Source organism: Schistocerca gregaria, chromosome 8, assembly GCF_023897955.1.
Source record: "Schistocerca gregaria isolate iqSchGreg1 chromosome 8, iqSchGreg1.2, whole genome shotgun sequence".
NCBI lineage: Eukaryota > Metazoa > Arthropoda > Insecta > Orthoptera > Acrididae > Schistocerca > Schistocerca gregaria.
In genome coordinates this window covers 505026947-505054897 of record NC_064927.1, presented here as the reverse complement: position 1 = coordinate 505054897, position 27951 = coordinate 505026947, and the positions used below count along the sequence as shown (strand labels likewise).

At 43.9% G+C, this 27951-nt stretch overlaps 1 protein-coding gene across 2 annotated transcripts in view; it reads right to left on the bottom strand.

The window, feature by feature from the left end:
- The window catches only part of LOC126285010 (protein argonaute-2-like), a 363943-nt gene that overhangs the window by 289991 nt on the left and 46001 nt on the right, over window positions 1-27951 (bottom strand). For both annotated transcript variants that reach the window (XM_049984318.1, XM_049984319.1), the window contains exons 4-5: window positions 23100-23936; window positions 11512-11719 (exon numbers count right to left, since the gene is read on the bottom strand). In XM_049984318.1, the coding sequence (XP_049840275.1) occupies window positions 11512-11719; window positions 23100-23936 (1045 nt within the window). The remainder of the gene's footprint in view (window positions 1-11511; window positions 11720-23099; window positions 23937-27951) is intronic.

Sequence of the window (27951 nt, the reverse complement as noted above, 5' to 3'; positions counted from 1 at the left end):
TATGTCGACACTGAGGACAACAAACAAAGAAACAATGTAGGCAAACCGCTACAAAGTATTTCCTATTCTACATGTCAGGGCCACATGAGAAAGCAGCCATTTTGTATATGAGTATTACAGTGTAATATTCTACAGGGGCATGACAAGTAACAGTCTACTCGCACGAATGGGCACAACCAAACTGCGGCAAACCGCAAACTGTTGGCAAACATGCTGCGCACTACAACACAAATGACTTTAACAGCTACTTCACTACACAAGTCACTGGAATACCCCCTTGAATTTTCACCATGTGGAGGGGGTGAAAATTCAAAAGTGAAAATTGAAAATAAAAAATATCTTCCAGGCAGAAATTCCAATATACATATAAGTACTAAGGATAGTAAGTTTCAGAACTTGTGTTTAACTCCAAACCTGACGGTACTTCATCAAAATGTACAATTGCTATCCAACAAAGTAAATGAATTTCAAATTTTGTTAGAAAATGACATGAAAAACACCTCTGTATTATGTTTTACTGAACATTGGATTCACAAAGAGAAACTTCATAAGCTATACATTCCAAATTTTGCATTGGGTAGTTATTTTTGTCGGAAATTGTATAAACACGGTGGTAGTTGCATTTATGATAAAAATAGTGTAAATTTTAAATGTATGCCGTATGTAGAAAAATTATCCATGGAGAAAGAAACTTCATAAGCTATACATTCCAAATTTTGTATTAGGTAGTTATTTTTTTCAGAAATTGTATGAAAACGGTGGTAGATGCATTTATGATAAAAGTAGTGTAAATTTTAAATGTATGCCGTATGTAGAAATATTATCCATGGAGAAAGATATTGAGGTAAATGAAATTGAAATCACGGACAACAAAATTGCTATAATTTGTCTATACAGGGCACCAACTGGCAATATTAACATCATGTTAAAGAAACTTGAAAATATCTTACACAAGACTACACAAAAAATATAAAACTAATTATATGTGGGGATTTCAACATTGACTTTGCAAGTGAGTCCAATCAAAAAACTGCTTTACTGAACCTCTTAGCAACTTTCAATTTAAAGGCTACTGTAGAAACAGTAACAACATCACAGAAACCTCAGCCACAATATTTACAAATGTGCCCTTGGAATATACAACAAAAACCCACAATGCAGGCTTTGTGGACCACACAGCCCAAGAAATTTGTATAAGATTAAGAAAACCATTTAGTTCAACTGAATGTCTAACTACTACAGCTAGGAAGTATAACGACCAGAATATACAACATTTCCTTAACTATCTGTGTAAAGAAACTTGGGGAGACATCTATGAATGTAAAAGTACAAATGATAAGTTCAACAAATTCCTAAGTAGTTTTAGCTATTATTTTGAAATTTGCTTTCCACTCCATGAAAAGACAGTCACAAAAAATGATCTCAAAATAAAATGGGTCACAACAGACATACAGACATATGTGAAGAAAAAGAGATTACTTCATGAAATATCTAGACAGCACACCACATCCCCAGAATTTGATTCCTATTTTAAGAATTACAATTTTTTTTAACTAAAGTCATAAAAGAAGCAAAAAGAATGGCAAATAGTTCCTTCATAGCAAATGCAGAAAATAAAGTGAAAGCCATATGGGACATTGTAAGGCATGAAACAGGAGTAAAACGGAGAGAATACCATAATATCGAACTGAATGAAAACACTTCTGTAATATATGATCCCCAGCAGATAGCAAATAATTTTAACTCATATTTCTCTGAGGCAGCTGAGGGGGTGAAGCAAAACTTTCAATATGCTGTCACTGCAAATCAGATTTAAACTATTCCTAGTAACAAGTCTCTCTTCCTATACCCAACAGATGAACAAGAAATGCTAAAAACAATAGGGGAGCTAAAATAAAAATTTTCCTCTGGCACTGACAACATACCGGACCATATCATTAAAAAATGTGCACCCTTAGTAGTTAGGCCCATGGTAGACATACACAATAGTTCACTTTATCGGGGAATCGTCCCAGAAAGGTTAAAAATAGCTAAAGTTAAGCCATTGTACAAAAAAGGAGAAAAAAACAGATATAACAAATTATAGGCCAGTCTCTCTACTATCTATTTTTTCTAAAATAATTGAAAAAATCTTTTATCAAAGACTCACAGATTTCATTGAAAAAATAAACTTTTCTCAGCAACACAGCATGGTTTCCGAAAATGTAAATCCACTGAGACAGCTATTATTGGTTTCTCAAATGAAACTTCAAATGCACTAGATAAAAAAGAATGCATAGCAGCAATATTCCTAGATCTTTCAAAAGCATTTGACATCATTAACCATGGTCTATTGCTTAGAAAGATAGAAAATGTTGGTGTCAGAGGCCCAGCCTATGAGTGGTTAAAGTCATATCTACAAAACAGACACCAAATAGTTGAAGTCTGTTACAAAGAAGGAAAAAATTTAACTTCCTATCAATCAGAAAAACGGTGTGTTAAATACGGTGTGCCGCAGGGTTCCATACTGGGACCAATATTATTCTTGCTGTTTGTAGATGACCTGGAATTATCCTGCCCTTACTATAAGTACATTAAATATTCCAATGATACAAATACACTTATCAAAGGAAAGGCCCCAGAAGAGCTCCAAAATGAAATAAAAAAGAGCACTTCACATGTATCAGAATGGTTTGCAATGAACAACTTAATAATAAACATACATAAAATAAACACTATGCATCTACACACAGTGCAGAATAAACAGCCTTTAACTGCAACCATAGAACTGTTAGGCAAAAGACTTGAAATTGTAAATAGCACCAAAATTTTGGGAGTTTGGGTCCAAGATGACCTAAGATGGCAGAAACACACACAACATCTATGTAGTAAATTAACTACCATTTGTTATAGTATAAAAATTCTTGCTGGATGCAAATCAATGCAAGCCATAAAAAATGTGTACTATGCCCAAGCACAATCACTACTAAGATATAGTTTAATTTTCTGGGGAAATTCACCACCCAGCAAAAGCTGTTTTATTGCACAAAAAAGAGTTATAAGACCCATGGAAGGCTCAGCACCTCTATCTTCATGCAAACTCTCATTTAAAAAGCTTCATATTCTTCCATTACCATGCCTATATATCCTAGAAACAATAATGTTCATAAGGAAAATCGTAGATGAAAATAGCAAGATTGCTCCAAAAAACCAAAATATCCATTCATACAACACAAGGAATCATCAAGATTTACATATGCAGTTTTCACATATAACACTAAAACAAAAAGGACCCTTGCAAGCAGTAAAAAAACTGTATAACGAACTACCTAAAAAAATTAAGGCAATAACTAGCATGCATAAATTCAAAACTGCAGTGAGTGACTACTTGCTACAGAATTGCTACTATAGTGTTGATGAATTTTTATCTACAATGTAAATATGTGAAAAACTTAAACAGTTTATACAATTAAGGCCAAAATAAGAAATGTGTACATGTAGATTTATCTGTGTATTACATGTGGTCTATTACATATGTGGCGTGCAGCGCCGTAAATATCGATATTTGTAAAGAGTGTAAGTGTGCTATCTTTGAGATGGAGAGTTTTGGAAGATGTTTTCCACTAACGGGAGTTAGCCTCATGGACTTGTATCTGTGTAGACGTGAAGTGCTAATAAATTGTCATATGAGAGAATACTAGTTGTTTACCTACAACTATCACCCAATTCCCTCACTGGTGACCCCGTTTTGTGTAATACGCGTTCAAGTTACGGCACGAAGTGTTATTTACGCGCCTACCGCGTCGGTTTTCTTTTCGCGATCGCGAGGGCCGGTGTTTTAGCTTCAGACAATGGCCTTTCAGCACTCACCGCCGCCCGGATCTCAGCAACATCTCTCCAGCATCCCTGCCGTTGTAGTGGATATGCCGCGAGATCCCTCGGAATCTTTCAGCCCGAACATGCAGTGGAATTCATCGAGTGCAGCCAGTTTCTGCCAACCGCCAACGGTCGCGGACTCTGGCTTTGTTAGCCTAGACTTTTCCACGTGTTCTCCACAGAGTGTTGTTCGGAACATTCCTACTCCTGTGTCGAACGCACAATTCAATACAGTTCGTGGTGTCGAGCGGAATCTTGCCACTTTGGAAAATCCAGCAGTAAATTCAATCCCGAGCCAGTTCCCGCCACGTGTGTATCCTTCCGCGCCGGTTAGTCAACATGTGCTCAATGCTCGCCAAACAGACAATATCACATCGAGTGTGCATCCTTGTGGACATGTGTGGGATCCTTGTGTTGCTCATAATCAAGTCAACAATTCTGTGCTGGACAGTAATTACCCGGACATTTACAACCATCCCCACCATTCACGGCCGAATGAATACAGAGTGCATAACGGACATTCACCGGTGTACGTAAGTACTAGCGGCTTCTCTCCGAGCTATCTAGTCAATGAGAATGCACATTGTGACTACGATTCTCACACTGTTCGTGTGTCCGTCGCTTCTCAGCCGCCCCCCCGGCGTCAAGTGAACTTTGCGATACCCGCATTACAGGACGCCAATAATTCGGACACTCTATCCTCTTCGTGCTCTACTCCCATCCGAAGAAATAGGTGCACCTCCACAGTGAATGCTGTGCCAAATCTGCCGAAACTACCAGACTTCAAACCCGCTCACCCGGAATTTTGGTTCAACCTGGTTGAGCAAACATTCAATGTCTGTGCTTTGGACGACGACACGCGCTTCGTGTGCCTCATGAACCACCTTCACGACCGCGTCGATTTAATTTACGATCTGGTCAAAGCACCGCCCCTAGCAGAGAAGTATGCTATGGCGAAACAGACGATACTAGAGCGCGTCTCAAAAACCAGGAGAGAAAACGTGTGACAGCTAATTTACGAAGAGCGTCTCGGCGACAGGTCTCCGTCCCAGCTGTGGCGGTGCATCCGTCTTCTCGTCGACGAGCAAGTTATGCCTGATGACACACTCGCAGAAATCTGGACAGAAAAGCTGCCTCTGCCTGTCCAGACTGCAATCTCTGCATATGAGGATAGGCCAGTAAATGAACATTTACGTGCCGCCGATAGAGCTTACTCCGCCAGGCAGCGTGAGCTCCACGCACTGCATTCTGGACGTGACCGCACTAAGAAGCTGTCCAACACCACGCCCTTGTCTGGTGCTGCTAATAACAAGTTTGTCAAACTAGACGCCCTACCTGCACCTCCAGCTCCGCCCAACGACAGCGCACCGGCCTCGGTGGAAGATTCTGGGTCGCATACTCCGTCACCTAGTTACTACCCACAGGAGCACAGGCCCGCTCAATCTTACTGTTTCTTCCACGCGAGATTCGGGGAGCAAGCACGCAAATGCCAGTCGCCATGCTCTTACCCAAACTCCAACCGCAGGTAGGCAGCGGTGCCACCTCCTGCGACATAAACAATGTGCACCATCCAACGTTGCATTCCGTTTTGGACAACAACAGTAAGTGTGGTCGAGTCTATGTCCGAGATTTACAATCGGGTGTACGGTTTCTGGTAGACACTGGCGCAGATGTCTCTTTGCTACCGGCTCGCCTAGCGACCAATAAAGTGCAACCGCACAAAACAGTACTTCGTGCAGTGAACTTGTCTACCTTACAGTGTTCGGGTTCTACACTGTATACAGTGAAACTTTCGCCCGAGTGCAAGCTGAAGCAGACGTTTTTAGAGTCAACAGTTGAAGAACCTATTCTCGGAATTGATTTCCTCAGGCACTATCAGTTGTCACTAGATTTTGTGAAAAATACTGTGTTTTACCCCCCACTGAACAAACATATTCCTTTCGCTCCGCCGAGTGACAGTTCGGCTAACACCAAACATGTGCGCTGGGCTAAGAAGTGCCCAAACCTATCTTGGACAAACGAGTGGCTAGCGGAGCGCGCCGAGTCTTCGAACTTGCGGATGGAACGTAGGGAAATGCTGTTGCATCCCCGCGACATACATCACGAGTTGACCTCCACACAACAACGCCTCGCGTCACTACAAGCGGACGACTCGTCGGCTACAGACAAGGTTAGTCCGTGAAAATCTGGTGTTCCCGTGCCCGCACACATTAATGACAATGTTGTGAACTCTGCAAACTGTGTCAGCATTCCCCCTTGTAATGACAGTGTATGCCTGTGTGCTCATGTTCCATGCGTTTCGAATGAACAATTAACCTCCCAAGCCCGTGGCAATGAAATACAGCCGCCTGCTGTTAGGCCACACTCACTCGGGCCTACAGCGCGCGTAGCGGCACGGCCCGCTACCAAAAACCAGTGTACCAACCTCGCCCAGGTTAACATGCGTGCGTTCGCTACGCAGCCTTCGAGCGATTGGCACGCCTCAGCGCCACAGCTTTGCTTGCCTGCCACCGCCTGCTCCGCTTCACGGACATCTGACTGTTTTGCCGGGCCACGTATTGCAGTAGTCACTAATGGCACAGTTCACCGGTTACGTCTAACAGCTGGGCCGCCCATATCGCAACGCCCACGCCGCCTCAAGCCGGAATTTATGAAAATTGCAAAAGAAAAATTAGATGATTTATTACAAAAGGGAATAATTGAACCTTCTTCCGGTTGCTGGGCTAGTCCTATCTTGTTTGATCAAAAGAAAGACGGTACTTGGCGTGTGGTCGGAGACTATAGGCGTTTAAATGCCCGCACCACCATTGATAAATACCCGGTCCCACACATTGCGGACTTCAATCATGCGCTCGCAGGTGCAGAGTACTTCTCTGTTTTGGACTGCAAGCACGCATTTCATCAGATCCCCATGGCTCCGGAGGATATTGAAAAGACTGCCATAACCACTCCCTTCGGGTTGTTTCAATACAAATTTATGCCGTTTGGGTTGAAAAACGCCCCCCAAACGTGGCAGCGTTTCATCAATCAAACCTTATCCAATTTAGACTTTTGTTTCGTATACATGGACGACATATTGGTTTTTGCTCATACTTTGGAACAGAGTAAGGAGCGTGTTCAAGTCGTGACAGACACGTTAGCAGCTGCTGGTATAGAACTGAACAATAAAAAGACTCAATTGCACCAGTCATCCGTCACATTCCTAAGTTATGTTGTGTCGTCGGACGGTCTGACACCACCGCAGGACAAGATCAAGCCTGTTCTTGAGATGCCACGCCCCCAGACCTATAGGGAATTACACAGGTTCATCGGAACAGTTAATTATTACCGTAAACATTTGCCAGCTGCTTCTGCGGTGCAGGCACCTCTCACAGATGCACTCGCAGGCTCACAAACTTCCGGCACCCGCCAGGTCCCATGGACACCAGACATGGACAAGGCATTTAACGAACTCAAACAGCTGTTGGCCTCCGCTGTCACTATTGCTCACCCACGTGCGGACGCGACAATGTTTATCACTACTGACGCTAGTGACAGTGCTGTCGGCGCAGTACTGAGTCAGACATACAATGATGTTACGACACCCCTGCAGTTTTTCTCAAAAAAGTTAAACACTGCACAGAAGAAATACTCAGCATTCGACAGAGAATTACTTGCAGTGTATGAGGCCATAAAACACTTCAGAACTGATGTTGAGGGACGAGATTTCTATGTGCTCACTGATCACAAGCCGTTGGTTCCTGCGATAAAAAATCCTTCGTCTGATCCGCCCCCACGACACTTTCGTCACATCGACTACATCTTGCAATTTACAAATGACATTCGCTACATCCGAGGAGCGGACAATGTGGTTGCTGATTTTCTCTCACGTGTAGGTGCTGTCACAACTTAATTGACTTAACAGACCTACCTCGGTTGCAATCGGCGGACCCTGATACCATGCAGTTGATTTCGGACCACAGCTCCTCTCTCAAACCGGTACGCTCTACTTTCCCCGGCATACCTGAATTAGTGTGGTGTGATGAATCGACTGGTACGTTGCGGCCGTTCATTCCTAAGCCCCTTCAGCGCCAGGTCTTTGACAAATTACACACATTAGCACACCCCGGTGTCAAAGCTTCCACCCGTTTGGTATCTGAACGGTTTGTTTGGAGAGACATGCGCCGCAACTGTCAGTCTTGGGCCCGGACATGCTTGTTGTGTCAACAGAACAAAGTTTCCAGGCACACTTCCCCATCCCTTGGCTGTTTTGCCCAACCGCCAAGCCAGTTTCATCATGTTCATGTGGACCTCGTAGGACCTTTGCCCCCCTCCGAAGGTTTCCGTTACTTGTTTACAGCCATTGACAGGATGACTCGGTGGGCTGAGTCCGTGCCTATTCCAAACATTACCTCTGAGACAATAAGCCGAGCATTCTTAGATTCGTGGATCTCTAGATTTGGCTCACCTGTTTACCTCACTACTGACCAGGGACGGCAATTTGAGTCTTCAGTTTTCTCCGATTTATGTAAAATGTGTGGTATTGTCAAAATTCATACTTCTGCATACCACCCCCAAAGCAATGGGCTTGTCGAGCGATGGCATCATACCTTAAAGTCTGCCTTGCGTTGTCATGACTCACTATGGACGGAAGCACTGCCTTTGGTGCTTCTTGGCCTTCGTGCGACTTTCAAGGAAGATCTCAAGGGTTCCGTAGCCGAGTTTGTGTATGGCCAACCGGTGGTTTTGCCTGGAGAATTAGTCGCTCCCACCCCACTTCCTCGGCCCTCCGAACTCCCTTCACTTCTCGAGCGAGTGCGCTTGCACTGCAGCAAACTTCAGCCGCCACTTCCGGCTAGTCATACACCTCCGCGCGTGTACATACCGCGCACTCTAGACTCTTGTGGGTATGTGTTTCTCAGAGATGACTCAATCAAAGCCCCACTTCAGTCACCCTACACAGGTCCTTACAAGGTTGTCAAACGCTCCGGGAATAACATGGACCTCCTCATAAAAGACTCTGTAACCACGGTCTCACTCAACCGAGTGAAACCAGCTTTCATTGAGCCTCAGGTGGACCCCCCTGATTCGGCCCCTATCTCTTCCAGTCCTACTTCAAGTGGCCACTCATCTTCTCATACCATACATTCGGGTACTGATTCTCCACAGCGGGCTTCTTTGCCGTGCACTGCTTCTTCTCCGCTCTCATCTTTTCGAGGCTTCACTCCTCCCAGCCCTCGCAGTCGAGCTGCCAACCACTTGGATTCTACCATTGTGTCACCATCTTCGTGTGACAGCTCTTGGTCACGCCGTTCAATCCAGGTGGGCTCCTCGTTGCCTTCGGCCACACTCCCTCGGCCGTCAGTTGATCACCCGAGGTTGTCGCCTGCGCAGTCCAGTGCACCTGCCACACCCCTCTCCACAAACGCTTCTCCCTGCCATGGCTTCCCCACACCTCCCTGCCGCCCCCCCCCCCCCCCCCTGGCTCATACAGGTGCCACCCAAGAATTCACAACACATGTACATCCTGATGACATACATAAATTATCTGTTGTTGTTGATGGTGATAAGGCGTGTGTGTTACTCTCGTGTGACAAAATTGAGGGAGGAAGTGCAGAAACTCGTGTGGTGCATCGCTTTAAATTAAGCACAAGTGCTGCGTGTGGCAATTTGCGTGCCTTTGTTAGGCCTTCTGGCAAGGTGATTCTCCGCCTGCCTGCAGACGAAGTGCTACACCTCCACTCCAGGACAGGACGTCGTCTTCGGCCGCCGGCTTCGCTTGCTGATTTTGCCATCGACGTACCGGGTTTCACCCCCCGGTCTCCTACCAGTCGACCGCTTCCGCCTGACGCTGAAGAACTGTATGTTACCTTCCTAACTTCTCACCCCCCCTCCCCCCATTCACAGGGACGTACTCCATACTGCGCGGGGGGGGGGGGGGGGGGGGGGGGGGGGGGCTATGTGGCATGCAGTGCCGTAAATATCGATATTTGTAAAGAGTGTAAGTGTGCTATCTTTGAAATGGAGAGTTTTGGAAGATGTTTTCCGCTAACGGGAGTTAGCCTCATGGAATTGTATCTGTGTAGACGTGAAGTGCTAATAAATTGTCGTATGAGAGAATACTAGTTGTTTACCTACAACTATCACCCAATTCCCTCACATATATGTGTGTGTCTGTATAATCAAGGCCGAAAGTATGAAATGTGTGCGTGTAAAACTTATTTGTGAAATGTTATTCCCATATCTTAGAGTTATATTGCTATATACTGGAAACCATACAACAGTTTTTTCTGTTACACTTTATTGCAAATTATTTGACTTGTTCTATGTCATTATGTACCCCTGTACAGTGTACGATTCACAGGACCAATAAATATACAATACAATACTTCCAGAACAACTTTCTCTGAACTACGCAGATGGGAATTGTCTGTCCAGCATATCTTGTGCTTCACAATTCCCTTGCCCGAAACCGCCACTAACTCACCACCCGCTGCCTCACCTGTCACCTAAGCTGCTCCCTTCTCTCTTCTGCCCACACCACTCTTCACCCATCTATACTGAGTACTTCCATCTCCTACCATTCTTCCTCCCCTACCCTGTTCCCTACACTATGTGGGTATGCTCTCTCTCTCTCTCTCTCTCTCTCTCTCTCTCTCTCTCTCTCTCTACCCCTTTCCAATCCTCTCTCCCTGTCTCTCTTCCCTTGTCTCCCACCCACTGCCTCACCTTTGCTACTCCCTTCTCTGTTCTGCCCACACTACTCTTCCCCCATCCATACTGTGTACTTCCATCTCCTACCATTCTTCCTCCCCTGTCCTGTTCCCTACACTATGTGGGCATGCTCTCTCTCTCTCTCTCTCTCTCTCTCTCCCCCCCCCTTTTCAACCCTCTCTCCCTGTCTCTCTTCCCTCGTCTCCCCCTTCATCTCCACTTTCTCTTCTTTCCTATTCTCCTCCACTCTCTCTCTTTATCACTTATATGACATACCCTCTGCACTACTTTCATCTTTTGTCTTACTGTGCTGCTGCTGAGTTACCTTTTGACAGACCTGCCTTATACTGTCCCAATACCTCTCCTTACCTCATGCATCCATCCCTAACCCCCACCCCCCTCCCCCACCCCCCCTACCCAAATCTACCAAGGCAACTGCTCTCAATATTGAATACTCAACCCCCAAGTGTTTTCTGTGTGTGTGTGTGTGTGTGTGTGTGTGTGTGTGTGTGTGTGTGTGTGTATATATAAACTTTGGCTAAAGTGCAAAGCGAGAGTAAAGTAAGAGCAAAAACTCAAAAGCTAGTGTGAAAAATGTTTTCTGTTGCATGTTTCTATGTGCCACACACCAGTCAGCTATTGGTGAGTGGTGCCTTTTCTTTATTACACATAAAGGAACCAAAAACTAGCCCAGCTTTTGGAACTTTTAACTCTTCCTTGGAGAGAAAGAGAGATTCACTTGGGAAGGTCAGAAAGGAAGTAGAGGCCACACAGACCAAACAATGTCAGGGATCCATATATTTAAATATTCCCAAAAGCAGTTGCAGCAAATGGAAATGAATTCTGATGTTGACAAAAGCAGTAGTAGTAAATGAAAATGAATTCCAATATGTCTAACATCCAGATGTGTTAAATTAATACCACAATAAATATTGTTTCAGAAGAAACATTAGATGTTCTTACCTGAATAGACGTTTAGGGCGATCAGGACTGATTGCCACATCATAATGCATGACAGTCTTGTTCTTCAATTTACTGAGGTCTAGTCTAAAATGATTTGTGTCAACCACTGTTTTCCTGCCCTTTGAACCTCCTTCAAGAATGTTAGGGCGAACTGGCATATTTAAAGTGTCTAACGACAAATTTTTCATTTTCTGAGAAATGTCATCATCTGTAAAATAAAACCATAAGGAATTTTCTTGGGAACAGAAACAACAGATTCACTAAGCAGCTTATACAAAAAACAGTGCTTACTAAATTTCTCTAATCAGGATATCATCAAAATAAAAATGAAGTACAATATGATATTGATTTAGCTCTATCACCAGGAGAGTGCAATGTCCTACAATAAGTTTAAAAAACTTGAAGTAATTAATACACTTACACTAACAAAACTTTTTTTTTACAGACACTGCACTTTCTGACCTCAGCATTAATTTTTCTCCACTTGCAATGAAGTTCATTAAAACTTAGCTCAATATAATGTGATGAAGTACTTAAAAATGTGTAATTTGGTTATCCATCCATATATTAAAAAAATGTATATGTGTGTGTGTGTGTGTGTGTGTGTGTGTTTCCCCACATCCCCTCATAAAACCATGGGACAGATTTCAATCACATTTTGCTACATGTACCCTCACTATCAGGCAACAATCACTGTTGAGGTACGAATTACATACCTATTACAGTTAAGGAGATATGCAATCATAAAGAATGAGATGCATGAAGAACTGTCACATCATGTGTGATGTTTAAATGTATTACTTCTTTGCTACAACTGTATTCACAGTAAACTTCATAGGCTGATCCACATAAGCTGCTAAATGCAGCTATAAAAGTATATCATGATACCAAGCTATAAAAGTATATCATGATACCACACAGTTCTGGAGATATGATGTCATAAACACTGAGATGGGTGAAATTCTCCCATGTCATGCATGACATTTAAATTTATTACTTCTTTTCTACTAACTCTATCCAGAACACATTTTGCAAACAGTGTTCACATATGCCACTGAATGTACCTCCAAAATCATATCACTGAATGAAACATAGACCAGGAGATATGATGTCATAAAACTGAGATGCATGAAAAACTGTCACATCATGCATGACATTTAAATTACTACTTCTTTGCTACTATCTCTATTCACAATAAATTTCACTGACAATATCCACATTATGTAACTGAATCATTCTACAACACACAGTTCACAAGATGTGACTTCACAAACACTGAGCTACATGAAAAAAATACCATATCATGCAAAAAGTTTTAATACATTTATTCTTTACCACTATGACACTCATATAGTTCAATCAACTTAAGAAATCCCTGCACCTGGTAGTGTTTTTGAAAAAAATCAAATGAGAAGTGCAAATGGCTGTAGGTGAAAACTACAGCCATCTATAGGTCTATGAAAAGGCATTGTTATAGAGGCCTTTCCAAAATCACATTATGCACACATGAAGCAGCTGCACCCAGCATACAGAAACTGTCTGGAATCACGTTTCTTAATTCGGATACTGTACTTATACGTTTGCACATAATGCATATTTCATAATTTCAAACGCGCTTTCATGAATACAAGGAAATGACTTTTTTTCAATACTTGATACTTGACAACAAACACAGTTCTCTTTTTGTTTTTGCTTCTAATATAAAAACTGGCAATATGAATACCTCACCAGTGCTGGGTTTGTCATTTTTAGAGACTCCTCAGTGGGCGGCTGTATCATGCATGACCATCGGCTCGAATACATTGTCCAGTCACATTAATGTGACCACTTGTTAAAAGTTCGAATAACTACCTTTCACAGTGCAGACTGCTGCGAGACATGCAGGAAGAGAGTTAATGAGGTTCTGGACAGTAATGACAGGGATGTGGAGGCATGCCAATCCCCAGCTGCACTAGGTTTCTTGGTTGAGGATCCCTATTGCAAACAGCTCGATTGAGATGATCCTACAAATTCACAATTGAGTTTAAATCCAGAGGGTTTGAACCACACTTGTATACTGTGAGCTGTGTGACATGTTGCATTGTCCCACTGGTAGATTCCATTGTGGCAAGGAAAAACAAACTGCACGTACGGGTGGAAACGGTCCCCAAAGATAGATGCATACTTGTGTTGACCCCCTGTGCCTTCCAGAATGATGAGATCACACAGGGAATGCCATGAAAACATTCTCCAGACCATAACACTTCCTCCTGTAACCTGGAACCTTTTGATGACTCTTGCGGGGTATTTGATTTAAGGCGTTTCACATAATATATGCCAATGGCCATATGTCCAATAGAGCTTAAAACACTATTCATCTGAAAAGTCTACATGTTGCCCCTCAGTGGACATCCAGTTGCATTTCTGAGATGCAAATTGCAGCCTTCATCGCTGATGAACAGCAGTCAGCAGTCAGCATAGGTGCACGATCCATGCGCTTGCTGTGGAGGCCTGTACACAGCAACATTCGCCAAAAGCATTCGATGAGGAGACACTGTTGGCAGTCTCTTGGTTCATCTGGGCTTTCACTTGCTTAACAGTTGCATGTCTATTCGTGCATACACATGTATGCAGCTGTTATTGACCTCTATGGCCCACAGTGTACCACAGCTGCCTTGGTGCCCATCTTGGATAGTTCCATTTTGCCACGCACAGTTCCACTGCATGGAAGACTTCCACACATTCCTAGTCTCCTTAATGACACGCAGTTTGTTGTGGGTGCTGTTATGCCATTGTGTGTCCCAAAGACAGAAAACCCTGTGGTGTAAGACAGAATGCAGGTCAGCTTCGGAGATGTCCATCTCCAGAAGCAGTTTCCGCGTCGCCTGTTTTGCCAGCCTGTCGGCAAGTTTGTTGCTGGGGATTCTGACGTGTCCTGGGGTCCACACAAACACCACCAAATGGTAGGACTGTTCCAGGGCATAGATGGACTCCTGAATGGATGCTACTAAGGGGTGGCGAGGGTAGCACTGGTCGATAGCTTGTAGGTTGCTCAATGAGTCAGTACACAAGGGAAATCTCGCCAGGGCACGATCGGATGCATTCAAGAGCATGAGATATGGCCGCTAGCTCTGCAGTGAAAACACTGCAACAACTGGCAAGGAGTGCTGCTCAACATGTCCTCCATGAACATATGCTAAGCCAATGTGACCATCAGCCATTGAGCCATCAGTGTAAACCACTTCAGAGCCCCAGAACAAGTCAAGAATTGAGAGGAAGTGACAGCGGAGAGTGGCGGGGTTAACGGAGTCCTTAAGGCTGTGCAAAGTCCAGACAAAGCTGCAGCCAAGGCGTACACCATGGAGGCATACGTGAATGGACCACAAGTAAAGGTGGTAAAGGGAAGGACTCCAGTTCGGAGAGTAGGGACCGCACACGAACCGCAATTGTTAGCCCCGATCTGGGCCACCAATGTGGGAGATGGGCTGCCGCAGGCAGAAAAAGGAGACAGTAATTGGGATGCTCAGGGGCGCTACGAATGTGTGCTGCATAGCTAGCGAGCAGCTGCGCACGTCTGATCTGCAGTGGAAGAACACCAGCCTCCATCAGTATGCTGGTCACCGTGCAGTGGAGGAACACCAGCCTCCACCAGTACGCTGGTCACCGGACTCGTCCTAAAAGCTCCTGTCACTAATCGAACCCCACAGTGGTGCACAGGGTCGAGTAAACACAATGCTGAAGGCGCTGCCAAACCATAAACCACACTCCCATAGTCAATTCGGGATTAGACAAGGGCTCTATAGAGCTGCAGCAGCATACAGCGATCTGCAACACAATTGGTATCGCTCAGGCAACAGATGGCATTGAGGTGCTTTCAGCACTTCTGCTTAAGCTGACAAAGATGAGGGAGCCAAGACAATTGAGCATCGAAAACCAGTCCCAGCAATCGATATGTCGCCACTACAGTGAGCGGATCGTCATTAAGATAAAGTGTGGGTTCAGGATTAACGGTAGATGAAGACAGAAGTGCACAACACATGACTTTGCGGCTGAAAACTGGAAGCTGTGGGCTAGAGCCCATGAATGCTCCTTGTGGATGGCTCCCTGGAGGTGCCACTCAGCAACAACAGTACTGGAGCAGCAGTACGGAATGCAGAAGTCGTCTGCATACAGAGAAGGTGAGACGGAGGGCCCGACAGCCGTTGCTAGACTGTTAATGGCCTCTAAAAATAGAGAGATACTCGATACAGAGCCGTGCGGGACTCCATTCTCCTGAATACGGATGGAACTGTGGGAGTCACATCAACTTGGACACGGAAAGTACAGAGCTACAGGAAGTTTTGGATAAAAATCGGGAGTGGTCCCCAGATACCCTACTCGTACAATGTGGAAAGGATATGACGTAGCCAAGTCACATTGTACGCTTTATGTAAGTCACAAAAGACAGCAATCAGGTGTTGCCATATGGAAAAGGCTGTTCAGATGGCAGACTCAACCGGCACAAGATTATCAGTGGTAGCGCAACCCTGCCGGAAGCCGCCCAGACACGGAGCTAGCAAACCACGTGACTCCGGGACCCAACCCAACCGCCAACATACCAGACATTCGAGCAGCTTACAAAGAATGATGGTGAGGCTGATGGGCCCATAACTATCCATATCAAGCGGGTTTTTACTGGGTTTGAGCACCGGTACGATGGTGCTCTCCTGCCACTGTGATGGAAAGACGCCATCGCACCAGATCCAGTTGAAGATGACGACATGTCACTTGTAGTCAGATGAATGATGTTTAATCATCTGGCTGTGGACGCGATCAGGCCCAGGAGCCTTTATGGCAATGTGCAAGGGAACTGAGGAGCTCCCACTGTAAATGGAGCGTTATAGGATTCACTGCGGCGTGTACTGAATGAGAGGACTTTTCCTTCCAGCCTCCGTTTGAGAGTGCAAAAGGCTGGGGGGTAATTCTCCAACATAGAGGCTCGAGCATAGTGCTCAGCAAAGTGTTCAGCAATCGCGTATGCATCAGTAGATAATACGTCATTTACGGTAACACCGGGGAAGCTGTTGGGGCCTGGTACCCAAAATGACGTTTGATCTTTGCCCAGACTTTGAAAGGTGATGTATGGCACCCAATGGTGGAGACGTATTTCTCCCAACACTCCTTCTTCCACTTGTTTTGTAAGGTAGCGAACACAGGCATGGAACCGTTTAAAAGCTATGAGGTGCTCCAGGGAAGGGTACTGCTTGTACCGCTCTAGAGCTTGCTGACACTTCAGCAACTTCCAGCAACCACCAATGGACTGCCTTACGCCTCAGGCACTCTAAAGAGTGAGGGATTACATTTTCTGCTGCAGAAACAATTGTGCTAGTCACCTGCTCAACCGTCACATTGAAATTACCGTGTGGAGGAAATTCAGCGGTGACTGCAGAGGTGAAAGTTCCCCAGTCCACCCTGTTCAGAGCCCATCTGGGCAGGCGTCCGTGTGCCTGATGCTGGGGCAGTGACAGGAAGATGGGGAAGTGGTCACTAACACACAAGTCGTCACGTGGTCTCCAGTGGATCGATGGGAGAAGTCCAGGGCTGCAAATTGATAAATCAATAGCCGAGTAACTACCGTGAGCCACACTGAAATGTGTGGCAGCCCCAGTATTTAAGAGGCAGAGGTCGAATTCCATCAGTAAAGTTTCGACATCTCTGGATCAGCCAGTAAGCACGGCACCACCCCACAAGGGGTTATGGGCATTAAAATCTCCCTGAAGTAGGAAAGGTTTAGGGAGTTGATCAATCAGTGCAGCTAATACATTCAGGGGTACTGCGCCATGTGGAGGAAGATATACATTGGAGACAGTTATGTCATGTGTCGTCCTTAGTCTGCCCGTCACAGCTTCAAGTGGGGTTTGAAGGGGCACATGTTCACTACAGACCATGTTCACTACAGACCGAGTTTAGGACATAAACGCAAACTCCACCTGGCACTCGATTATAGTCGCTACAGTTCCTGTAATATCCCTTACAGCTACGGAGGGCAGGGCCCGCATTGCTGGGAATCAGGTTTCCTGTCTAGCAATGCAGAAAGCAGGTGTAAAGCTTAACAGCTGCCGTAGCTCAGCCAGGCTGTGGAAAAAACCTCCGCATTTCCACTTGAGGATGGCATCGTGAGACTGGAAAGGCATGAAACATTCAATGAGGCAGTTTACGCCTGAGAGTCACCTGCTGCCACCGATTTATTGCCTGAGCATTCAATATCCATTGTGTCTGAGGGTCTGGCGAGATCTAGGTCCTCAGTGGACACCAAAATCTCCACCCCATCCTCCGCCGCAAAGCTTGTAGGTAGCAGTGGTGTGGGTGCCACCGCAATTTCCTTGGTCTTAGGGGTTTCCTTTTAGGATTTCTCTCACTGCTCCTTGGGTTTCCCTGGCTGGAAGGACTTCACTGGCTCAGTCCCCGGGACTGAGGATGAGCGTGAAGCCGTACAACCAGCTGCTTTTGGGTTCTTCAGCCACTGGCGGGTGTTGTCTTTCCCACTAGAAGAAACCTGGGAAGGGAGTGACCCAAGGGACCCCTTCCTAGCAAGTGAAGCTGAAGAAGACAGATGTCATCAATAGTTGGGGGGGGGGGGGGGGGGGTTGCTCCTGAAGTAGTTGGTGCAGGAGCAACAGGGAGGGAAATGCCCCCCACCATCAAGGGGGCAGGTGTAGTCTTCCAGCTTTGAGAGGTGACCTGAGTAGGCGGAGCTGATGGTGCCACAACTGTTGTAGCGGCAGCGTAAGATGATGTTATACGCACAGGATGCAGGCATTCAAATTTTCTCTTAGCCTTAGTGTAGGTCAGTCTGTCCAGGGTCTTGTACTCCATGATTTTCCTTTCTTTCCGGAGAATCCTGCAGTCAGGTGAGCAAGGAGAATGGTGCTCTCCACAGTTGACACAGATGGGAGGCGGGGAACATGGAGTATTGGGATGTGATAGACATCCACAATCTCGGCATGTGATGCTGGAAGTACAGTGGGTAGACATATTGCCGAACTTCCTGCACTTAAAGCACCGCATCAGGGGAGGGATATAGGGCTTTACATCACACCGGTAGACCATCACCTTGACCTTCTTGGGCAATGAATCATCCTCAAAGGCCAAGATGAAGGCACCAGTGGTAACCTGATTATCCTTCAGATCCGGTGGACACGCCAGACGAAATGTACATAAAAGGTCCTTGTGAAATATGATACCCTGGACCATATTTAAGCTTGATGGATACAGAAATATCCCCCAGCTTGTCACAAGCAAGTAACTCCCGTGACTGGGCAGAGGATGCTGTTTTGATCAAGACTGACCCAGATCTAATTTTGGACAAGCCCTCCACCTCCCCAAACTTGTCCTCTAAATGCTCGCCTAAAAACTGAGGCTTCATCGTCATGAAAGAGTCCCCATCAGCTCTCGAACATACAAGGTACAGGAGCAAATAAGATCTGCTGCCATCTTTAACCTGACATTCCTCCCATGGTGTGGCCAGGGAGGGGAACGATTTGGGGTCATACTTCTGTGCACTGAATTGAGCTCGTGATAGCTTAGAGACTGCTGGTGTTTCACCACCAGCAAGAGATGATGGACTACGCTTCATCGCATGTCATCTGCCCTGATGACACCCACTCCGACCAAGGGCTCTCCCCACGGGCGCCACCCAGCCTCGGCAAAGGCCACCAGGCAGGATGGTCTTTCCCGGGAGTCCCGATGCCCTAGGGTGATGGGCATCTACCCTTGGCATACGTGGGGAGTTAACGGCGCAGGCATCAGCAGGGCGATCCCTGTGTGGTGAGGGAGCTACAACCAACAGGGTACATGGCAGCCCCACCACAACAGACTGGCTACTATGCTGTGCAAAGAAGTCCACGGTCATCGTCAACGCAGAAATCGGCACTGCATAATGCATGGTGGAAAACACATCCAGGAAGAAGTCCTCACCCAAGAGATAGAGAAAGGACAGGACTGCAATTCTACAATGAGAAAGTGGGCTAAAGATCTCAATGCCTACAATGGACACGATGCACCTTGTAAGGTGCCCTTCCCCAATTGGCTCACTCTTCGGAAAATTTTTGAAGAATGGAGGTCAAACCCTACAGGGGACCATCACATAAAGGCCAAAACGTGTGAAACTCCTTTCAGTCGCCTCGTATGACAGGCAGGAATATGTCGGGCCTATTCTAACCCCCAGAACCTCAGGGGGGCGCTGGAAAGATCCAAGTGTCACCTCGGATTCTAGATGACAAGCATAGTTTGTTCCAAAGTGCACCATAATCTGCAGTTGCTTGCACCCTGTTCCCTAAATGGTTGCCGGAGTAGCTTCTTCAACAAGTTTAAGGGGGCCTCTGGAATATACACTGAGTACACCTGGTGCCCTGTCTTGTCCCTTACAGCCATTTCCCTAAAGAGTAGCATCGTTTGCCATACGTTTGAACTGCTGATGGTTAATATATCTACATGATTACTCTGCTATTCACAATAAAGTGCCTGGCAGAGGGTTCAATGAACCACCTTCAAGCTGTCTCTCAACCATTACACTCTGGAATGGCACACAGGAAAAACGAGCACTTAAATTTTTCTGTGTGAGCCCTGATTTCTCTTATTTATATAATAAATCCCCATTCTTTTGCATTTGCCTACTCTTGACACTGGACAGAATAGACTTTCCCAAATTAGGACAGAACAGATTTTCCCAAATTAGGTGAAGTGAGTTCCACTGACTCAGTTTCAGTTTCAGTGAAAGACAGCACCTCAAACTTGTTTGTTAGATGGATCAGTATAATGCCCAGAGCTCTCCCTGGTTCCCATCAACACTGTACAGAATGCCAAGATCTACCATTGCAATGCCACTCGCCGCTAAGTGGATGAGTAATGATGGACCCCATACTCTCTGCAGAGGAGACAGGACCCACAGGTGAGGATAGTACTTGAGGTACCTTTGGTACTGGTACCACAGGTACACGACTCTCAGGAGCTCTTCCAACACACTGATTTGCAGCAGCTGCCAACTGTTTGACAGCAGTCAGGGCAATTTTCAGCTGCTTACAAACATCAAGTAACTCGTCCCGTGTTTGATAGCAGCATTTTGGCTGTTGCAGTGTATTACAGGACAGTGAACAAATAACTTTAAACTAAGTTTGCAGATTATCTTTTACATCTGTTGAGCTCAAAAAACTATTAATTCCCTATAAGAACTGAAGGAAACACACAAAATGAGATTTCAATTGAGGCAACAGTAAAATCTGAATTTCCTAAAACTTTTTGAGGTGGATTACAGATATTAGCAAACTAGAATATGTATATACTCGCACACACACACACACACACACACACACACACACACACACACACACACACACACACACACATATCCATCCATACATAAACATACCTGCTTGTGTCTGTATATGTATGGATGGATATGTGTGGTGTGTGCGCGAGTATATACCTATCCTTTTTCCCCCTAAGGTAAGTCTTTCCGCTCCCGGGATTGCAATGACTCCTTACCCTCTCCCTTAAAACCCACATCCTTCCATCTTTCCTTTTCCTTCCCTCTTTTCTGACGAAGCAGCCGCCGGTTGCGAAAGCTCGAAATTCTGTGTGTGTGTTTCATTTATTGTGCCTATCTACCGGCGCTTTCCCGCTTCGTAAGTCTTGGAATCTTTGTTTTTAATATATTTTTTCATATATTAATACTTCAACTAAATTCCTGGTGTAAATACCTATTAGAGGGGACAGTAGTAGCAGAAATGCTAAGACGAATTTAGAGCATTAAGACCTATGCTGGTTTTGAGTCTAATATGCTAATGGTAAGGTAAATGCAAAAATATACATGTTTGTCCACATATATAATTTACAAAAACTAAGAAAAAATGAAAATATATTTCAGGCAGAAGTGGTGTTTATGTTTATGCAGATACAGTAGAGCCCCAGAAAATCAAGCCTCGGTATTCCAAGGTTCCGTGCAATTTGAGCTGACCTTAAGAAAAATAAAATTTTACATAGAACTAGAGTAAAAACCTATTTTTGTACATTATCCGCATTTACGTTTTACACACTTTCAAATGTGCTGCACTTTGAACTTTCTTTCAATTTTCCACATACAACACAGGTAAAACTGTCCCACTGAATGTTTTTGTTCATAATGCACAGAAATAACCTTGGGCTCAGATTTCTAATGCATTTCTATTACAGATGGACAGGTAACATTATGTTTTGAGGAGAGTGCTTGCACTTTCTTTGTCATCCCTTCACTAATTGTGGCAGCTTGACAATCAGTTGTACAGTATGTACCATCCTTATTGTTACCCCTACTGTTGAGCCTACTCAGCAAAAGTGGTCATTAAAATACGGTGCACCTAAGTAAAAATATGGTACACATCTAGAACATTAGCTAACTTTTACTGTATGTACAACAAGGAATTGCCTGAAGAAACCGTAACAGTGATCACTCACACCGGGGCTTTGGCAGTGCTACATGTGGCATTGTATTATATTGAACAGTAAGTGGAAGCTACTCCAACTGACACCATGCTTCGTGGAAGGTGGGTGTGACATTGCTGCTAAAAAAAGAGGTTGTTTTAAAACAAAGGACTATGGACATTTCTTTAAAATGTAACTTATAGTTTTGTAACTTGGAAATGAGTACCCATACATGTACATATAACACAGGTATGTACTATATTGCTTACTTATTTATTTTTTAATCATTTTTGTGCTCATTAAATATTTATTAATGATTCCCATTGATTTAGTGAAATTTCTGTATTACATGGGTATTTCGTAAGTCAAGGTAGCCTCAGCCCTGAGTAGCTTGAATTACTGGAGCTCTACTGCATCTGAAACACTCTGGAATGAACATTGGTGAGCAATGATATTTAGAGTTCTATACTTTGCTGAAAGCATATTCCCCTAAATGAGCACTAAACAATTGAACAGTAGCAACTGTAACCTGCAACACTGATTTGACTACTGAATCCAATATTATATTTGAATATTGTGAGTTTCCATGCTATTTTACAAAATTACTACAAGACAAAGCTTATTTACTACATAATATACATATATTTAGAAATTTTATTCAAGGAGAAAACTATTCTGAAAGTAAACACACACACACACACACACACACACACACACACACACACACACACACACACACACCATTGTTGAGGAAGAAGCATATGACAATAACCATGTTGTGGATGTTTTAATTCCATATAGAAGTGAAATTTTATACTTACAACATATTTCTGCTATATTTTAATGTACCTCTGCCACAACTTCTAATTGATTAATCAGAATATGTATTTGTATTCACAATGAGGTACGATTGTACCTGTGTGTGTGTGTTTTACTGTTAACTTGCTTAGGTCATCAATATTTTCTTTCTTAAGAAGACATTTTTATAAACATGGAAACCATGGTAAAGGAGTTTTAATAAACCTTCCAATTTGCAACTGAGGGCTGTTATTTCTATAAGAAGATACTGGTTTAGGCTTGCTACCAAATAAAAGTGCATAAAACAACTGATTAGAAAAACTCAAAGAGAGATTCTGCAAGTTATTTTTCAACCGAATAAGAGAGCATCTCACCTTTTTGGCTCTGTGGGTGCTGCTGCCTAGGTGACTGCCGATGTGCTCCCTCCGCCTGCATTTGCTGTGCAGATGGTGGTCTCTGCTGCTGTTGTAGAGGTCGCTCCCTGGGTTGCATTTGTTGTTCATGTGGTGGTCTCTGCTGTTGCTGGTGAGGTGGTCCACTATACTGCATTTGCTGTGCAGGCAGTGGTCCCTGCTGCTGTGGCAGCCCAGGTGGTGCACTGCTAGGAGCAAAGGGCGATTCCCTGGCACCAGGTGCACCCCGAGTTTGGAAAGTGTCTCCTGTTGGTGAGAATGGCTGAGGAGTGCCTCTCCCTCTCCCTCCACCCCTTCCCCTACCTCTTCCTCGCCATTCCGGGGCAGGTGTCTGCGACCAGTACTGCTGCTGCGACTGCTGGCGTTGCTGCCACTGGTGAGGCGCCTCACTACCTGGCTGAGCAGCAGCCACTTGCTGCACAGCCTCCTGTTGTGGCGAAAATGGCCTCCTGTCACCACCATCGTGCCCGTAATCACCGCCACGGCCACGAGCACGACCGCGACTGTGGCCGTGGCCACGATCTTGTCCTCGGCCGTAACTGTAACCTCGGCCACGTTGAGGAGGAAATGCAGTTTGATCTGAGAGATATGCCACTGGTGGTGCTCTCTGCTGTGGTAACTGAGCTGCCCCAGCTTCCTGAATGGGTGGATGACGTGGTAGAGCTTCAGGCAGACGTTCAGCAACTCTTTGCTCTCGTGCAGGATGGGTAGTAGAAGCCACTGCGGATGCACCACTAGCTTCTCCCACTTCTTGTGCCTGTTTCACTGGCACCTTCTTCGTGGCTTGTCTATCTGAAACTAAAAACACCAAAAAATATTAATATCCACCACAACTCTTGTATACAACACTCACATGCTTTCAATAATAAATCATTTTTGTACACTGCAAAGGTGTCTTTCGAATCCCATATTATGTTTAATGTTTAATGTGCAACACTTGAACCTGTGCATGAAGGTAAAGCAATCTGAGAACATGCAGAATTACATTTACAACAACCTGAAGTAAAATCAAAAGGCCCCCAATTTTTTGTTAAAAATGTTGAAATAATTAATTCATGGGCCCCCATATAAAAATAATTTACCATCAAATTTAATGACAACATTAGACATTTTACCAAACAAAAGCATTCACTTGCTACTGATAGCCTTATTGCAATAGCATTAACGCTATTAATCCATTCTTTTAATTAAGCACAGACATATAATGCACAACAGTGAAACATAATTGTTTCAAAGAAAAAATGAAATAAATATGTATTTACATCATAATACCTTACTGCACATTTGCAGTCGTGATACAATTATGGTGTTATTCAACTGATATTTAGTCACTGCAAGGGATGGAGCATACAAGAAATTCATATTACTGCCATACCAAGTTAGCCATGCCATCGGGTCCTTATTAAACGATAAGAGACAACTAATGAAGAATGGAGTATGAATTAGGTTCAACAGAGGGTGTTTAAATGTTTATTTGCTTCCAAAGTGTCTACTTGTTGCATAATATTGAAAATGAATGTATAGTCTGAACCATGTGCTGTATTTTGCAGTCAGATATAAATAGCTGCATGGTCACAGCTTCTGAGCTATTCCAGGGCACCAATAACAGCTATTGGGCTGCTGGGTGCCACAGCTGCAGATCCAGTACGATGCCCGTGCAACAGGGCACACTGCAAACCATCCGGGGCCAGGGGATCGTCATCAGAGGCCACCACAAAAACTGCTCACCAATGTTGCAGTGACCATCCTGACATTTAACCCTACTCTCCTCTCGTCTAGCCATTATTTGCTCCTTACATACTGCCAATGTACTGCACTTAGCAAATGTGTGTTACCCTGCTGGTTATCAGACTTTTTTCTGGCTTATCTCTCTGGACTTGTGATTTGTGCAGTTATTGTAATGACATATTCTTGGTCAACAAGCCATTGTCTTTGGTGTGTTCAGTTGTTACACAAAAGACAACGAACTGACTGCACTGTGGGCACAGATGGTGTTGTGTTACAATTAACTTCAACTGCGCTATGATGAACTTGAACTGTGCTACAATGGATCTGTGCTGCAAGAACTCTTCAGATAGCAGCCTAATCAGTCATACTGCACCTGGCTGGCAGAACTGCAAAGATTTCACATTTCAGGGCACGAACGAGAGGTAGTCGAAGCCCTGGCAAAGAATGTAATTCAGTTGCCCTGAAATGAGAAATGTCCTGCCCACTATCTTTCCCACTCGTCCCACAGTGATATTCTGCCATCCACCGAACATACACAATATACTCATCCATCCTTACACAACCCCAGCTCCTAAGCTCCTAACCTCTTATCTCATGACTCAGGAATTTAATGACTTTTTTATTAAATCAGTTGAGGAAGTAGGAAGTTCTATAATTAAACCTGAAATCAGCTCATCACAGTTACTATCAAAAAATGTTGCTAGGTCATCAACAAACACAAGTACTTTCAATTTTTCTGAGGTCTCACTTGGTTTTGTGTTAAGAATAGTGAAGCAGTTAAAATCATCAGACAGTGTAGACATATATGACCTGTCTTGTAACATGCTGAAGAAAGTAATAGACTGTATAGTTTACCCCCTAACATATTGTATAAACTAGTTTATACTGGATGGTTGTTTCCCTGATGAGCTTTAACTGACTAGGGTAGTTCCAGTACATAAAAAAGGAGATAAAAATTCTGTCTCAAGTTACAGGCCAATATCCATAGTCTCAGTTTTTTCAAAATTTCTAGAATGCATAATTTACCAACAATTATCTGTTTACTTTGATGACATAGGATTAATAAGTGGATCACAGTATGGCTTTAGGAAAAACCTGTCAACCATTGATGCCATAGACAATGTTGTTAAATACATCAATCAAGTATTTGAAGATAAATGCTTTGCTCAAGTGACTTTCTGTGACCTAAGCAAAGCCTTTGAGTGTGGAGAACATACTCTACTACTCAAAAAAATGGTCTTTTATGGTGTTACAGGTAACAGCCTCAAGCTATTAAAATCATATTTACAAAGCTGTAAGAAAGCCGTCTATGTTGGGAAAGAAATGTCCAGTATTGAACAAGTTAAGGTAGGTGTTCCACAGTGATCCGTGCTGGCCCTTTCCTTTTCCTAATAATGATAAATGACCTGCCGTCATTTATTAAATCCAGAACAGTACTCTATGCTGACGATACAACGTTTCTGAATAGCAGTAATGAGCTTAATAGCCTTAAAACATGTGTTACAGAGACAATTGAGCAAGCTTCACTCTGGTTTAAAGCAAATGGGTTCTTGCATAATGAAAGCAAAACCCAGCAGATGGTATTTAGTTTAAAAGACAAGTTTCCATCAGATGATCCTAGTCGCGTTAAATTTTTGGGGGTATATGTTTGGATGATAAACGTTCTTGGAACCCACATATGAAGTATATTAGTGGTAAATTGTCTAGGGTAATATATTTGTTAAGGTGATTAATGCACTGTGTACCTTAAAATTATGTTAGAGTATCATACTACTCATTTTACCAAAGCATCATATCCTATGGTATTATTTTATGGGGAAACTCCACTTGTGTGCATGATATACTATTGCTACAAAAGAAAGCTATTAGGATAATTGCAGGCTCACCATACAAGGCTCATTGTAAACCTTTGTATACTCAACAAAAAATCATAACAGTAATAAACCTATATATTTATTATGTTTTAATCTACCCAAAAAAGAACTTACCTAAGTAAAACGCAGGGCAAATATACATTGTTACAGCACTAGGACAAACAGCTGTATCTATACGCCCTACCACAGATTGTCAAAATCAGTTAACAGTTATGAACTTATGGGCCACAAATTATTTAACAAACTTCCACAAGCTATACAAAATTTACCAGAGCAACAATACAAACAAACACTTAGTGACTGGTTAGTTGTAAACCCATTCTACAATATAAAGGATTTCATGACCTGTGATGTTAAACCGTAACGTTAATAACAATTCTGTTCTTTTATAGCATGTACTGTATCGTATTATGTGTATGACTTTGTCTATTGCCGTAATGGCTTAAAGACAATAAAATTATTATTATTATTATTATTATTACTATTATTATTATTATTATTATTATTATTATTATTATTATTATCATCATCATATCCCAGTAATAGATCCAGATGGAACACCTGTCCCATACATCCACCTACCACCACCTGCTCCAGCCCACTCACAAAAATTACCTATCCCATCAAAGGCAGAGCTACTAGTGAAACCAGTCATGTAATCTACAAGCTCAGCTACAACCACTGTGCTGCATTCTATGTGGGCACGGCAACCAACAAGCTGTCTGTCCGCATGAATGTCCACCCACAAACTGTGGCCAAGAAACAAGTAGACCATCCTGTTGCTGAGCACTCTGTGCAACACAGCATCCTCCATTTCAATGACTGCTTCACACCCTGTGCCATGTGGATCCATCCCACCAACACCAACTTTTCTGAATTGTGCAGGCGGGGACTCTCCCTACAATATGCTCTACATTCCATAACCTTCCTGACCCATCCAGCCCCTTCCCTGTTCCCATTCCAGCACTACACAGCCCTTATTCCACCAACACACCCAGCCTTTGTTACTTCTCTCTTTTTCTGTTACCTCTCCCCACCCCTACCTCTCCCTAGGTCTCCGTCTAACATGCCCACTGCACCTAACTGCCCTACTCTCTCTCTCCACCACATCCTTGCGTGCTCCCCAGCAGCACCTCAATGTCCCCCACGACTACCCTGCTATCCCTCCCTCCCACCCTCCTCCTTGCCCCCACCCAGTTGCAACTCCCATC